General features: G+C 44.9%; 1 protein-coding gene across 1 annotated transcript in view; it reads left to right on the top strand.

The window, feature by feature from the left end:
* Map3k5 (mitogen-activated protein kinase kinase kinase 5) overlaps positions 1–14,803 on the top strand; it is a 211,882-nt gene that overhangs the window by 170,558 nt on the left and 26,521 nt on the right. Inside the window, exons 16-21 of the mRNA XM_059272686.1 lie at positions 377–504; positions 889–1,025; positions 5,496–5,601; positions 10,450–10,607; positions 11,959–12,136; positions 12,892–12,912. Coding sequence (XP_059128669.1) covers positions 377–504; positions 889–1,025; positions 5,496–5,601; positions 10,450–10,607; positions 11,959–12,136; positions 12,892–12,912 — 728 coding nt within the window. The remainder of the gene's footprint in view (positions 1–376; positions 505–888; positions 1,026–5,495; positions 5,602–10,449; positions 10,608–11,958; positions 12,137–12,891; positions 12,913–14,803) is intronic.

The following is a 14,803-nucleotide window of genomic DNA, read 5'->3' as shown; positions in this document are numbered from 1 at the left end:
TGCCATTGCTAATACGGGCAGTGGGCTCTGTGGATGGTATCTAATCCCCTGGACTCATGGCTTAAGTCTCTCACTAGCTTTATGATCTTGGGTCGTTGTAAAATGGACATCCCTAACAGTACATTTAGTTAAAAGAAATGAGTTAATGTACGCAAGGAGCTTTGAACAGTATCTAACACTTCTATCCTGGTCAGGCTGCAGCTACATTGTCACAGAATTTACGAGAAATAAAGGCTTTAGGTGGTCAAAGGTTTAGGTGGCCCTTTGGTTTTATTTCTGGGCACCAGTTAGCTGGCATTTTCAATGTGCATTGCTTAAATTAATACTCGGAAGTCTGGCTGAATGCTCAGCATATTGACATTTGCACATCTTCCAGATACTCTCAGCCCCTGCATGAAGAAATTGCCTTGCACAAGCATCTGAAGCACAAAAACATTGTCCAGTATCTGGGCTCCTTTAGTGAGAACGGCTTCATTAAAATCTTCATGGAGCAAGTCCCGGGAGGTAAGATAACGCTTTTCTTCCTTTCAGAAATGCAAATTTCCAAGGCCTGGAGGAAGAGCTAAACTGCTTGAAATTATTCATGTTAAAATAAAGGTTACATCGGTGACATTACCTTTATGCTGATCAGCAGATAGTAAAGACATTCTGAAACCGTGTTAGCTTCCGTTGTTATGACTCGGATTAAAGATAGCAATTGAGCATCCTTTCACTTAGACTGAGTCGATAATGACTGCCTTCAGAAAAGGGATATTTTCTTATTCATGTCTGAGCCCAGGTAACTGGAGTGGTTTCTCACCTACTGCGAAGAGCCAATGCAGTCTAGATTAACTTTGTGTCACGTTATTGATATGCTGTCAAGAGCCCACCGTTTCTCTTACCTTGCAGGAAGTCTTTCTGCTCTCCTTCGTTCCAAATGGGGCCCGTTAAAAGACAATGAGCAAACGATTGGCTTCTATACAAAGCAAATATTGGAAGGATTAAAATACCTTCATGACAATCAGATCGTTCACCGGGATATAAAGGTAGGGTGCACCACGATTCATCCTGCTGGGTCCTTCCCGGGTGGTCCTTTTATTTGAAAGTACCAGGTTGTGTTCTGAGCGTTAATTGTGAATGGGGAATAAGGGCGACTTGGCGGAACACTGCAGTTATATTCATGTCGTAGTCTTCCACGAGGAGCAGCCTTCTTACCCAGTGAAGCCAGTAGACCTTGCTGCCACTCGGTGGTGTTTCCTAGGAGCACTGTGGGGTGGAGTGCCGTGCTCCCAAGCCAAGCAGGACCTGGCCTCTTCCTGAGGAACTGCCAGGCCTATTAATCTTTATACAAATTTCTAAAATAAAAAAAAAAAAACTTTAGTTTTTCTTGAAAATGAAAATTTAAAACTAATAAGCTTGGGTTTTTGTTTTTGAAATTCATTAAATATAATTACATCATTTCCCCCTTTTCCTTTCTTTTTCCAACCCTTCTCATGTACCCTCCCTGGCTCTCTCTCAAATTCATGGCTTCCATTTCTTTAGTTGTTGAGATATATCTTCCTAAATACATAATCTGCTCGGCATATATAATGTTACTTGATTTCAGGGTTGACCACTGGTATTGGATAACCGATGTGGGGACACTTCCCTGGGGAGGACTGTTTCTTCTGCTCCGAGCATTTGCTAGTTGCCTGTAGTTCTTTGTGTGGAGTTGACACCCCATGAAATTCCCCCTTCTGTGTTAGCCTTTTGGTGTCCTACTTGTACAGGTCTTGTTTAAGGAGCCATGTTGATGAGACTTCCTCGGTGTAGCTTGTGGTGGTATTGTGTTCCCCCAAAATATTGTGCACCCTAATAAACTTACCTGGGGTCAGAGAACAGAACAGCCACAATATTAAACATAGAAGATAGGCAGTGGTAGCACATGCCTTTAATCCTAGCATTCCAGAGGCAGAAGTCCATCTGTTCAAGGATACAGCCAAGCATGGTGACTCACGCCTTTAATCCCAGAAAGCGAGCCTTAAATCCCAGGGAGTGATGGCAGATAGCAGAAAGATATATAAGGCGTGAAGACCAGAAACTAAAAGCATTTGGCTGGTTAAGCTTTTAGGCTTTTGAGCTACAGTTCAGCTGAGACCCATTCTAGATGAGGACTCAGAGGCTTCCAGTCTGAGGAAACAGGATCAGCTGAGGAACTGGCAAGGTGAGGTGGCTGTGGCTTGTTCTGCTTCTCTGATCTTCCAGCATTCACCACAATATCTGGCTTGAGGTTTGTTTCTATTAATAAGACCTTCTAACAATTCTTGCTACAGTAGCTTCTCGGACATTTTTAGGAGAGGACATCTCACGGCACTTGCTATTCTTTGGATTTGACAATCTTCCTGCCCCCGCTTCTGCTGTGACCCTTGAGTTTCTGGTGAAGGAGCTGTGTTCTAGCTGTATCATTGGGTCAGTGTTCTTAGCATTTTGATCAGTGGTAGTTTCTAAAATGGTCTCTTGTCTATTGCAATGAGACATTTCTTTGATGAGAAGTGAGAACTACACCTTTCTAGGGGCATAAGGATAAATATTTAGAATGCAGCTATAAGGTAGGATGGTTTAGTAAAGTGGTAGTTACAGGTTCTTCTCCAAGATCCATGACTTCACCAGCCTTTTGCACTTGGCTAGGTTTTCAATGCCAAGCATGCTTTCCCTCTTGTTGAGTTGCCCTTAAGTCTAATCAGAGAACTGCTGGTTACCAGTAAATATGCATACCACTGTGCATCCTTAAGGATATTGGGCCGTGCTGGTCATTGTTTTGGTTCAGAGGCATCATATCTGGGTAGGAGAACTCTTGGTTACTTCCCTGCCTTGGAAGCCCACATGGCATCTTCTGGTACAATGAAAGCTAGTCTTCATGGAGGAGGCTCTAAAGTCAGAACCAGCTCGGATCCTCTAGGTATTGTGTCCTAAGTATATGGGATGTTCAGCCGTAGAGACTTACCTTCAGCCTCTGGGGGGGCAACCAAGGGCATTGGCAATAGCTGTGTATTGGGAGTCTCTTGAACAACCCTGGTCCACAACTCAGAAGGGTGCTTCTCATGCCTGATGGTTGGGTTTTTGTTAGATAGCGTATGGCTTTGGGGGAGAGCATTGTCAGCCCAGATGGGAAAATGTCATTTAAATATGTGTTATCTATATATATATATATGTGTATATATATGTGTATATATATATATGCTTATCTTATATGTAATTTTGGTAGCTAGATAATGTGATTCCTTATGACTTCTTCACACATCCCTACTGTTATTTAACCCTCCTTTCTCCTGTATTCATCTCCCTCCACCTCCCCAATTAAAGCCCCCCTCTTTTTTCCATTTCCCCCTTCAAATCACATGTGTCCAGACATTCCTGTTGTTCCTGGCTACCCCGCCACGGCTCCTTTTTACTCTCCTGGTTTCTGTGGTTATTCTCGGTTATGTATTCCTATCTGAAGACTTGGAGCTGGAGATCACAGATGAGAAAGAACACAGATAGGACTTTTCTCTTTCTGGGTCTGGGTTGCCTCGCTCGATGTGATCTTTTCTAATTCCACCCACTTACCTGATTTCTTTTTTCTTTACAGCTGAATAGTATTCCACAGTGTAGATGTGCCCCATTTTCCTTATCCACTTCTCATTTGAAGGACATCTAAGTTGTTTAATGTCCTAGCTATTGTGACTAGAACAGCAGCAGTCATGACTGAGCAGGTATATGTGGAGGAAGAAGTCAAGACCTTTGGGCATATACCAAGGAGCAATATCGCTGGGTCACATGGTAGATGTTTACCTTTTTGAGAATTTTCCATCCTGATTTCTGTGGTAGCCGCACCGGTTTGCAATCCCACCAACCATGAATGAGGGTTCCCTATGCCCTCCAGTGTTTGTTGTTGGTTATTTTGCTGTTGTGACGAGTAAAGATGAAATCTCAAAGTTATTTCCATTGTTTTTTTTCCCTGGTCACTAGGGACAAGGATCATTTTTTTGAGATATCTCTTAGTCATTTTCATTTCCTCTTTGGAGAACTCTGTTCAGATCCCAAGCCGATTTTTTTGAATGAGTCATTTGTTTACATTTTTTGGTTTTGTTTGGTTGGTTTGTTTTTTAACTTTGATTTTTGAGTTCTTCAGATATTCTGGATATTAGTCCTTCATCAGCTGTGTAGCTGGCAAAGACCCTCTCCTCTTATGTGGACTTCCTTTTTCACTGATTGTTTCTCTAGCTGTGCGGACGCTTTTTAGTTCATGAGGTCCCACTTGTCACTTGTTGGGCTTAAATTCCTGGGCACATGAAGTCCTGTTCAGAAAAATCTGTTCCTGCCGCTGTGTGTTGTAGGCTGCTTCTGCCTATGTTCTCTGTTAGCAAAAACAAATGAATTTTTGACCGAGCCTGGCTTATTTAAAGTGTGTTCCTTTTGTAAACAAACAAAATGAGTCCACTTCTTGGTGACCACAAAGCCAGATAATGCAGCCAGGAGATAAAAAATGAAGGACACTTCATTGCTTAGAGCAACCACGGAGAGGTTTTGTTTGTTTGTTTGTTTGTTTGTTTGTTTGTTTGTTTTACTCTGAGTAAAAGGGTGTCCCTCCTGAACAAAGAGAGCACTTTCTTAGGGAGCCTGTCCACACATATTCATATTGGAAGGTGCCAGCACACGTCTGATCATGCCTGATTTAAGGTGTCCATCCTAACTGTGTTCAGTTTAAAGGCAGAGATCACATGTTCAAAAGGGGAAACAGCAAACATGATACTTCAGGACTGAGAATTTAGAATGGTAATGAGCAGAGATCACTATGGGATGCCTAAAAGAATGGGAGTGGTGCCGGGGCTCTGGTGGTACGCCCCTGTAATCCCAGCTCTCACAAGCAGAGGCAGGTGGATCCCTGTGTCCGAGACCAGCGTGATCTACAGAGCGAGTTCCTGGACAGCCAGGGCTACACAGAGTCTTAAAAAAAAAAAAAAAAAAAAAAAAAGAATGGGAGTTCTTCTAAATGTCTTCAAGAGTATTAGTCAAAACTAAAAGAACCACTTTGGTGGTCTCTCAAATGGGCAGCAGCATCCTCCCAAAACTATGTCTGTTCCTAGTGTACCTGCTTGCTTAGTGACCTACAACCCTAAAGCCAACTCAGACATCCTCAGGAATGCAAAAACAACACAGAAAAGAAAATAAAGGGACTGGGAGAAAGTTACCAGTTATATAGACGCTGCACACAGGTAAACCAGGCTAAGTGTAAACTGTAGTGAGCTTTCCCTCAAGGCCATATTTTACCTTGTTACCTGAACAGATGATTATAAACAATTGATAACACATAAATAAAAAATTATACTGAGAATCCTGTATTGAAAAGAATTCTCTATTGAGACAAACTATTAACGGAGAACACGGGATGGATGTCGTTGTTTGTTCTGCGGGCATTTTTTTTTTAATTAGGCTTAAGTCAACCACAAACAGCATCTGCAAAAGATGACATTTTGATTGGAGTATTCTTTCCCTAGGGTGACAATGTATTGATTAATACCTACAGCGGTGTTCTCAAGATCTCTGACTTCGGGACATCAAAGAGGCTGGCTGGCATAAACCCCTGCACTGAGACCTTCACAGGCAAGTTTTTACACTAATGATACAGATCTTGAACAATTAAAGACGCAGTTGCTGAGCCTGAGCATAGTAAGGTGAGAGATGAACTCAGCCAGTGTTCCCACGAACACTAACGTCGTCGGGATTGCCCGATGCTCACCGGGAAATGTTCTAGAAGTTCTGGCTTGCCCTTGCTGCCTTCTGGGGTTTCTGTGAGTGGCTCAGTCTGCTTCTTTATGCCACTGAAGAAAACTTTCCACTCCCAGCTTGTTATTTGTGTTGTTTCCTGTCCATTTTCCTCCAGGTTTACAGCCTCTCTGACCCCCCACCCCGTGCTGTTTTCTTTACAAACATTCCCTCGCCCAGCCTCTGGGAGGTCTTACTCATCCCCAAATCACTTCCTATCTGGGCTCCCATTTCCCTCTTTCCTAGTCTATTTTCTCCCAGGAATCAATTCCCCTATTCCACATTATAAATAACCTTAGGATTTCAATTCAGAAAGAGGAAGTGACTCATCCACTCAGAAGAGGTGGGGATGAGAAATTAGGCAACGCACAGAGACAGAGCTGCCACTAGTGAAAAGTCCTGGGAGGGCGGGGACAGTTTCCAAAGAGGTGACAGGGGCCAAGAGGAAACTCAACAGAGGGATGACTGCTCATTAGATACTGGGCCTGCAAACGCGTCTCTGCTCCCTGTTCAGGTGCTGACTCTTCACAAGTGTTCCGTTCTGTTGTTATTAGAGAAGGGAGGTGGCCCAGGGCCAGAGATGGAGAGATTGCTATAGCAAAACCAAAAATGTTTATGTTACCCATATCGAGGTGCATTGTATGAAATTCCCAAATAATAACAATCTTATGTTGGGGGGCGGGGAGGGGAAGAATTCCAAAAAGGGGAAAAAAAAAATTAAAGAGACAATGACTAATCTTTGATTTAATGTAAAGCGAAATGGCCAGCTGTCCCCATTTCTGAACCCACTGTGGTAGGTAGAGAGGGGTCCATTTTGCACGTAGGGACATTGGTGGAGAGAAACGGGAGGACTCCGGCGGTCGTGGCAGTTTGTGTATGATGGGGCACAGGGTTTCAGCCCTCGGCCCATCTCCCTGTCCACCTAGCCTTCCATCTGTGCTGGTAGCCGGAGAGGCAGGAAGGAGGAGCGAAACGTTCTGTCAGTGTGTCGCTCGGATCCCCAGGCAGCAGCCCGCCTACACGCCACGCGGTGTGTTTCCGACCGGGGATTACCCGTATTTACAATGTGTTTTTAAGATGAATTCAAACCCGCCACCAGCTCCCATGCTTACATGGCTTACCTCCTCCTCCCTCAACTTGGCAAGAGGCGGTTTCGATGCTGCCCAGACGCCGTAACTCGGGAGAGGATCATCCCTACTTCCATGTTGGTGTTGGACAGGATGTTGATTTCATAACTTCTGCTCATCTTAAAAAACCGTGTCTGTCATCCCCAAGGCCTTGTAGGGAAGGAGCCCTCACCAGGGCCCCAGGCCCGTAACTCTCCCCTGGCCACACATGAAGGTGTACGACATGTACGATGTGGGACTAAGGATCTCAGATCTCTCTCTAGTGCTGATCTGATAGCCACGCCGTGCAGACCTTGGTCCTCTCGACACCGGGGGTCAAGGTATCTCATCACCTCTAGCGAATGTAGAGCTGCCTCTGTTTCACCTCTTGGTGATTTGGGTGAGGGGAAAGGCAGTGGTGGTCGTTATTTACAGAGCACTGACTGTATACTTTGCTTGGGTGCACAGTGCATTATACGCGCTGAAATTTTTGTATAAACCTAATCATGAGGTGTCATTATCCTGGTTTATGGTGAGAACGTTAAGGTTCAAAGAGTTTAAATAACTTGCCCAAGGTCACAGAACTGGTTAGTAAGAGATCTGAGGTTTGAACAAGACTTAACGTGCTAAGTGGAATTAATTGCCTGCTCCTCAAACCTTTCCCACCCACACTCTGCCATTGAGGGCCACTCTAGACTGTGGGCTGTCCCCGGCTCCTTTTCTCACGCTGAGGTCCAATCATCCAAATATGTCCAGAAGGGGATGGACGGGCAGCCACCGGTCCAGAGCCACCGGTCCAGGGCTGCGACTCTCCTGGCACACCTGCCTTGCACAGCCTCCTGCTCTCTGCTTCCTCTCCTGCCCCCTCCTGTTGGGCCTCAGCACTGCAGCCAAGGGATGCTTCAAAAACATCCACCAGAGCCCTCAGTGGCTGCCATTGGGGGTGAGCAAAGCCTCAGCCCTTACCTTGGACAAGGCGTGATTTGCGTTGGAGCCCAGTGACTTTGAGACCCCATGTCTTGCTCACTCAGGATTGGAAGCGCAGACTTCCCTGCATTTCCTTATGGCATTGAGTACTTCCCTGGGCTACACAAGGCAGGAACTAGGACCAAGGGCTCCTGCAACTCCCCCGTCCCTACCTTACCACAGCCTTTCAGCTGCCTGGCTTTGCACAGCCCCTTCCCTCATCTCCCCCTTTCAGCTTATTCATATCCACTCGTATGGCTTGTCTTTGATAATGGCTCACGACCTGTCTTTGATCCATTAAAAGTGGCTCTTGGATGAAAAAAAAAAAAAAAAAAAGAAAGAAAGAAAAAGGGAAGGGCATGGCTGTTGCTTGGGTTCTAACGGCTCCCTTGGGAGAGGGGGTGAGAAGGCAGGGTGTCGATGGTACAGACACCGGGAGTCTGTGGAAGGCAAATAACAAACTCCATTATTCAACAACACAGGGAAGGCCTTATATACCCTCCTCCCAGCGTCCAGTCTGTGTGGTCATCCCTCATTGGCTGGGCACAATCAGGAACTCGGGCATCACATCGACTGTTGCTAGGTCCTCAGGCAGACTCCAGGTTGGCTCTTAAGGAGTGCGTTATGTGCATGCCTTGGCTACTGGTCTGAGCCAATTTCCTCAACCCTATGGACCTGCACTACTACACATGGCTGCTCCTAGGGACAGTGGAGGAGAAAGTTTATTGTAGATAAAAGGGAGAGACATCTGGGAGAGTCCAGGATGAACATGACCCTGAACTGGGCCACAGGGGAAGAGAGGGAAGGGAGAGGAAAGAGAGGAGAACCAGGTGCAGCAGCCAGGAGGGTAAAGGTATAAAAGGGGAGGGTGACCAAAATGTCTGGATTATATGGGGAAGAGCCTCTGGGGGAAGGACAGCCCAGCCCCGGGGCTGGAGAGTTCAGCATCGAGGGCTGCCTATGCCAGCCATAACCCGTAACAGGTAGACTGAGGGATGCTGGGAGAACCCTGTGGCCAGGTCTAATTTGATATGTTAAATAGGCACCTCAGCCCTTTGTCCTGAGTTTGAAACATAACAGTTCTCAACCTTCCTTATGCTATGACTCTTTAATACAGTTTCCTCATTGCGGTGACCACCCCCCTAACCATAAAATTATTTTCAATGCTACTTCATAACTGTAATGAATTTTGCTACTGTTATGGTTTGTAAATATCTGATATGTGGGATATCTAATAATGGGACCCCTGTGAAAAGGTTACTCAACCCTCAAAGGGATCACAACCCACAGGTTGAGAAACACTGTGTTAAAAATCTGTCACTAAAATCCACAGCAAGAATTGTATATATTGATAATCAGAATCACATACTCTAGAAGCTTATAGATTATTTTTCATCATAGCTCTCAGAATCTTGGTGCTGGCATAATTTAAGAAATAAGAATGATCTCTTTTTTTCTATTTAATTTTCTCTGTGTTAGGGCTCACACATCTTCTAAGTAAACAATATGCCACTAAGCCATATCCCTGTCTTTATGGGCTTCCCCCCCCCCTTGAAACATGAAGAATTGTGCAATTAATGGGTGCCATGTGATGTTTGAATACATGCATATATTGCTTAATATGGCACACCTGTCTCCTCAAACATCTAAGTGTTTCTTTATGTGACAGCATGAGAGTCCCCTTTCTAATTTTTTTGTTTGTTTGTTTTTTGTTTTTGTTTTTGTTTTTTGAGACAGGGTTTCTCTGTGTAGCTTTGTGCCTTTCCTGGAACTCACTCTGTATCCCAGACTGGCCTCGAACTCACAGAGATCCACCTGGCTCTTCCTCCCGAGTACAGGGATTAAAGGCGTGCACCACCACTGCCCAACCCCCTTTCTAGTTTTTATGTTTTGTTTTGTTTTTTAACATAGAACACATCATTGCTACATCCTGTCCCTTAGCTCTGGAGCAGAAACCAGAACCTTTCCCCTCTGGATTATAACTTAGTGCGGACTTAGCTCCTGGCACCTATCCCTCTCACCCCCTTACTTTCCCCAGCTTCTAACAACCACTCCTCTGCCCTCAGCTTTGTCGAGACCAGGATATGTTATAGTCCTGGCTTATTTCCCGTACCATAGTGATCTCCAAAATGGAAGTGTGAGTCAAATACTGGGTTCGAGAATTGGGAACTATAGCTTGAAAGAGATCGGTGAATCAACTAGATCTCTGGGAAAGTTCATATAATGGGAGCCTTCATATATTGGAGGAACTGCATGTGGAAATATATAGTGTTATATTCCCTATTGTTCTGGACAAACAGCTGTGGTCAGAAGCCTCTACGGCATCCCTTAGAGGGGTGTGTCAGCCGTATACCACTTTAAGAGTGAGAACACCCCACTCCTAACCAGATGCTATTGGTGAGCCGTTTGTTTCACTGATAAAATCCGTTATAAACATTTCCATTTCTGCTTTCCTTAACTGCAGAGAAGACTGGATCCCAAAGGAAGATGAGACATCAAGACCTGGATCATACTTTTTTTTTTAAGCTGTCGTATTTATGTAGAAAAATTGAAATGGACTTTAGGTATCATTCTTTCCCCCTTTCAAGTAAAAATATGTTTGCATTATTTCCAGGAACCCTGCAGTACATGGCACCAGAAATCATCGATAAAGGACCACGAGGCTATGGAAAAGCTGCAGACATTTGGTCTTTGGGCTGCACCATCATCGAAATGGCCACTGGAAAACCACCATTTTATGAACTAGGAGAGCCACAAGCAGCCATGTTCAAGGTCAGATATCACAGATAAAGATTTGTACGGATGTTTTGTGCATGTATGAATGTCAGAGATTGTTAGGAAGGAAGCCTTCTGTCTGTTTTGTTTCGTTTTTGTTTTTTCAAGACAGGGTTTCTCTGTGTAGCTTTGGTGCCTGTCCTGGACCTCGCTCTGTAGACCAGGCTGGCCTCGAACTCACAGAGATCTGCCTGGCTCTGCCTCCCGAGAGCTGGGATTAAAAGCGTGCACCACCAACACCCAGCTAGAAATATTTTTAACAGAGAGTAAAGGCTATATGGCTATTACAAATATATTATTATTTATACATTGGTTATATCAAAACTACATGGAAACATCACTACATTTATTTTATTGTGCACGTGTGTAAGAGAGAGAGAGAGAGAGAGAGAGAGAGAGAGTGTGTGTGTGTGTGTGTGTGTGTGTGTATACACTCCCTGACCCATGCATGTCAAAGCCAGAGGACAGCTCCTTTCCTCCCACCTTGAGTTCCAGGAATCACAACTCGGGTCCTGGGCTCGCTGGGCAGGCACTTTTAAGTGAGCTGTCTCACTTGCTCCTTTACATTTTTTTTTTTTTTTTGGCATACTAATAGTAAGAAGTAGATGCTAACTGCGATATGAAACATGTTTTAATTTCAACGTGCTTTTAAATATTTCTTAACGCTGGTGATTTGCGATGGGGAAATACAAGTTATGTAAGAGGGGAAAGAACGTGGGCTTTAAGCAAAACGCATCAAGACGCAGCCTCTCAGAAGCCATATTTTCCCCACTGGTGTGACAGGGACAGTATTTAAGCCACCGAGTTGTGGAGAGTTGTGGAGAGGATTGGGTGAGATTGGTAAACGGAAAAAACTCCAGCAGCGCAGGAGCTGCCGTGTAACTATTCTGAGCGACTCAGTGATTGCAACAAAGTATCTTCTTTTGAGTGCAGGGTACACTAATGAGTTCTCAGGCTTTGAAGGGCTGTCTTAATACTTTGTAATGCCAATGTCGTCAGCTAGTTACTCTTCCTACATCCTTCAAAAACACTCTGTAAGCTTCTGTAATCTACAGAAAGGGCATGCCAAGTTACCTGGAGAAAAGGCACAGGCAGGTTGGGGATCCAGCTCAGTGTCAGGACACTTGATGCATGAAGCCTTGGGTTTCATCCCTGGCACCTTTCAACAGAGAGAAAGAAAAAGGGAGAGGAGGGGTATGAGGGAAGGAGAGGGAGAGGGGGAGGAGGGGAGAGAGAGAGAGAGAGAGAGAGAGAGAGAGAGAGAGAGAGAGAGAGAGAGAGAGAGAGAGAGAGAGGAATGAGAATGAGAATGCTCAGGAGACTCTGTCTGCTCTTGAATATGTCTCAGGTGGGGATGTTCAAGGTCCACCCAGAGATCCCGGAGTCCATGTCTGCTGAGGCCAAGGCATTCATACTGAAGTGTTTTGAACCGGACCCCGACAAGAGAGCCTGTGCTAATGACTTGCTTATTGACGAGTTCTTAAAAGTTTCCAGCAAAAAGAAAAAGACACAACCCAAGCTTTCGGGTATGTTGTTATGAGAAGAGGGTGTGGGGCCGACTCTAAATCTTAAGTTTTTAAAAGGAAAAATGTCTCCCTAAGTAAACACCTGTTTGCAGTATCCCTGGAAATGGGTATAAACAGCATATTGTTCTTGGCACTGGGTTCTGTATCCAGAAGTCATGGTACTATCAGTTTTAAAAAATGCTAGGACCTGGTGTGTGATGATCTTCCATCACATAGATTATAGTTACTGTACCAGGCTCTGGTACATTCTAGCATTGGGAATTTCACAATGTGAAAGAGATAAACTGAGTCCTTCAGAGTTGAAACTCCAGGTTGCTACTAACGGGCTACAGGTTATCACAAGACTGTTAAATTTTCAAACATCTGGGTAACATGACCTTTTAATTGTAGGCAGTAGAAAATACCTGCCACCTCTCAGAGAATATATTTCTAAATAAATACCAAAAATAGGAGGAAAGAAAGGATGGAATAAGGAAGATAGGTGGACTGGTTAATTAAAACTTAAAGTATAAATTATAAGTATAAGACTTAGGTATAAATTATAAGTGAATTTTTGTCAGTAATTCCATAATTTATTTAAGGGAAAGAAACCATTTGTCCTTGGCATTTGGATATTTATACTGGATAAGGACAGAAAGATGAATATTTGGAAATGACATTGATCCCATTTCAAACATTCACTTCTTATTGATTTCCTAGTTTAACAATAAAAGCATGTGTGCTTATGCTGTTCACTTTTTTCTTTTTCTCTGCAGCTCTCTCGACCGGATCTAATGGTGAGTTGGTTTTTTTTTTTTTGTTTTTTTTGGGGGTTTTTTGTTTGTTTGTTTTTTGTTTTGTTTTGTTTTGTTTTGTTTTGTTTTACCATTCCCACTGGGCTGAGAACTGACAAATTGCGATACACTGCATACTTCCCATGGCAGCCTCCCCCTCGCTCTTCACTTACTTGGGAGGCTTCTGAGCACGAAGGATTCATGCAGCTGTGAGCCTGGCTCGGCTCCTTGCTGCTGAAACACCCCCTCCTCCATGAAGGAGTCCTGGATTATTGCCCTGAGGGCAGGGTGGTAACTGTGCTTGAAGTCATGGGTCGAGGTGAAGTGTCTTCTTTTCTAGGAACCAGTTGGCTACTTATGGTTTCTTGGGAAATGTCCATATCGTCTACCTTCTTCTGGCATCTTAGGACAGTACATGTGCTCTAGTGGCCCGAGAGCCGTGGTTCTGTTCCCTTGGGTCAGCTTTTGCAAATCGTAACCAAGAAGTGGCGTTTGCTCTCAAGTCAAAGAGAGCATCTCAAAGAAGAGTAAAGAAAGGAGCGTGGCTGTGGATGAGTGGTGGATGGAAGTACGCGTGGCCTCAGTGTCCCTTGGGTCAGGAGGTCAGCACGGGTGGGTCTCTGCAGCTTGTTCGGTGCCTCGAAGCCTCGAGCAGAGGCCCATTCATTAGGCTGTCCCTGGCTCAGTCACTCCAGTTTCTCTTCTGTGGTTCTGAGTTAGGGTTGGGCTCTCAGATGCCTAGAGACAGGCTTACGGTGATACCTCCTTTCTCCACAGGCGTCCTGGGATGTAGGAAGCAGCCCCTGCATTTTCACCAGGTAGACCCTGCAACGCTGCTTGGCTTTCTGAGCAACCTGCTTTGCACAGAAGTCAGTTTTTTGTTTTTGTTTTTTTTCGTATGTGACATGGGGAAAAAAAAAAAAAAACTCACTTGTTTCAGCTTGTCACTTGTGCTGGTAATGATCCCTACTTCCCAGATTTGATTCTGAGACTAAAATAATGTCCTGGAAGAGCCTTGGAGCTTTGCCCAGCTGCTCAGTCTGGCATTGTTTGGTGGCTTCCACGTTCCATGGTTTTCACTCACGGGAACCATGCCCGTCGCACATAGGTAAACTTCTGTGAACTCAACTGGGCTCGCTTAAGGAGCTGTACTACCCACAGCCTTCCCCATGAGCATGCGCCTCAGACTGAGCGTGGAGATGGAAGGTCACCTCTGCGGCTCAGCTGTGGCTCCCGCGTGCTCTCTCTCTGCCTTTCATCGTAATTCTGCAGGAATTTAGACTCTGCCCTAGCTTTCTAGTCTAACTCTAGTTAGGACATTATAAATTCTTAAGATGTTTGGAGAGTCAGCGAATGAGCGTTGGGGTGAGGTCTGGGTTCCCTTGTTGACGGAGTGGCCTTGAACATTTCCAAAGTGGTTGTGAGAATGAAATGAGACAAATGTGACGAACTCGTGTAACGAATGCGAGTTCTTTAAAGGCAGTTGTGGCTGCTCTTACTGCTGCTCTCCTTTGCTTGCCCAGGCCTCCTCTGCTCAACCCCACCCCCATGGCTTGTTGAGAATGGTAGCCCCCAGCCTGCAGGCCCCCTGTTCTTGACCTCAGGACCCTCCTGATTCTCCAGTTAGAACCTCCTCAGACCTCCTGAATTCTCTGAGTTCTCCCTCCCAGAGATTATCTACCCCTTCTACTTGATCAAGATTGTGGACCTCAAAGGAAGGGGGCCTCCCGTAAACCCCCAAGGAGACTGTTGAGAATCTCAGCTGCACAGATGTCAAGACTCACCAACACTTACCTCTCCTCCTTAGTAAGCAAGATACGTGTGCTCACCTAAACCAGGAGCGGAAGACCTGTCTCACTGTTCTCTGGAGTTCCTGTGACCTGTATGCCTCCTG

The sequence above is a fragment of the Peromyscus eremicus genome, chromosome 8b (assembly GCF_949786415.1).
Source record: "Peromyscus eremicus chromosome 8b, PerEre_H2_v1, whole genome shotgun sequence".
Classification (NCBI taxonomy): domain Eukaryota; kingdom Metazoa; phylum Chordata; class Mammalia; order Rodentia; family Cricetidae; genus Peromyscus; species Peromyscus eremicus.
The sequence above is the reverse complement of the archived record's forward strand: the minus strand, read 5'-3'. Positions and strand labels throughout refer to the sequence as shown.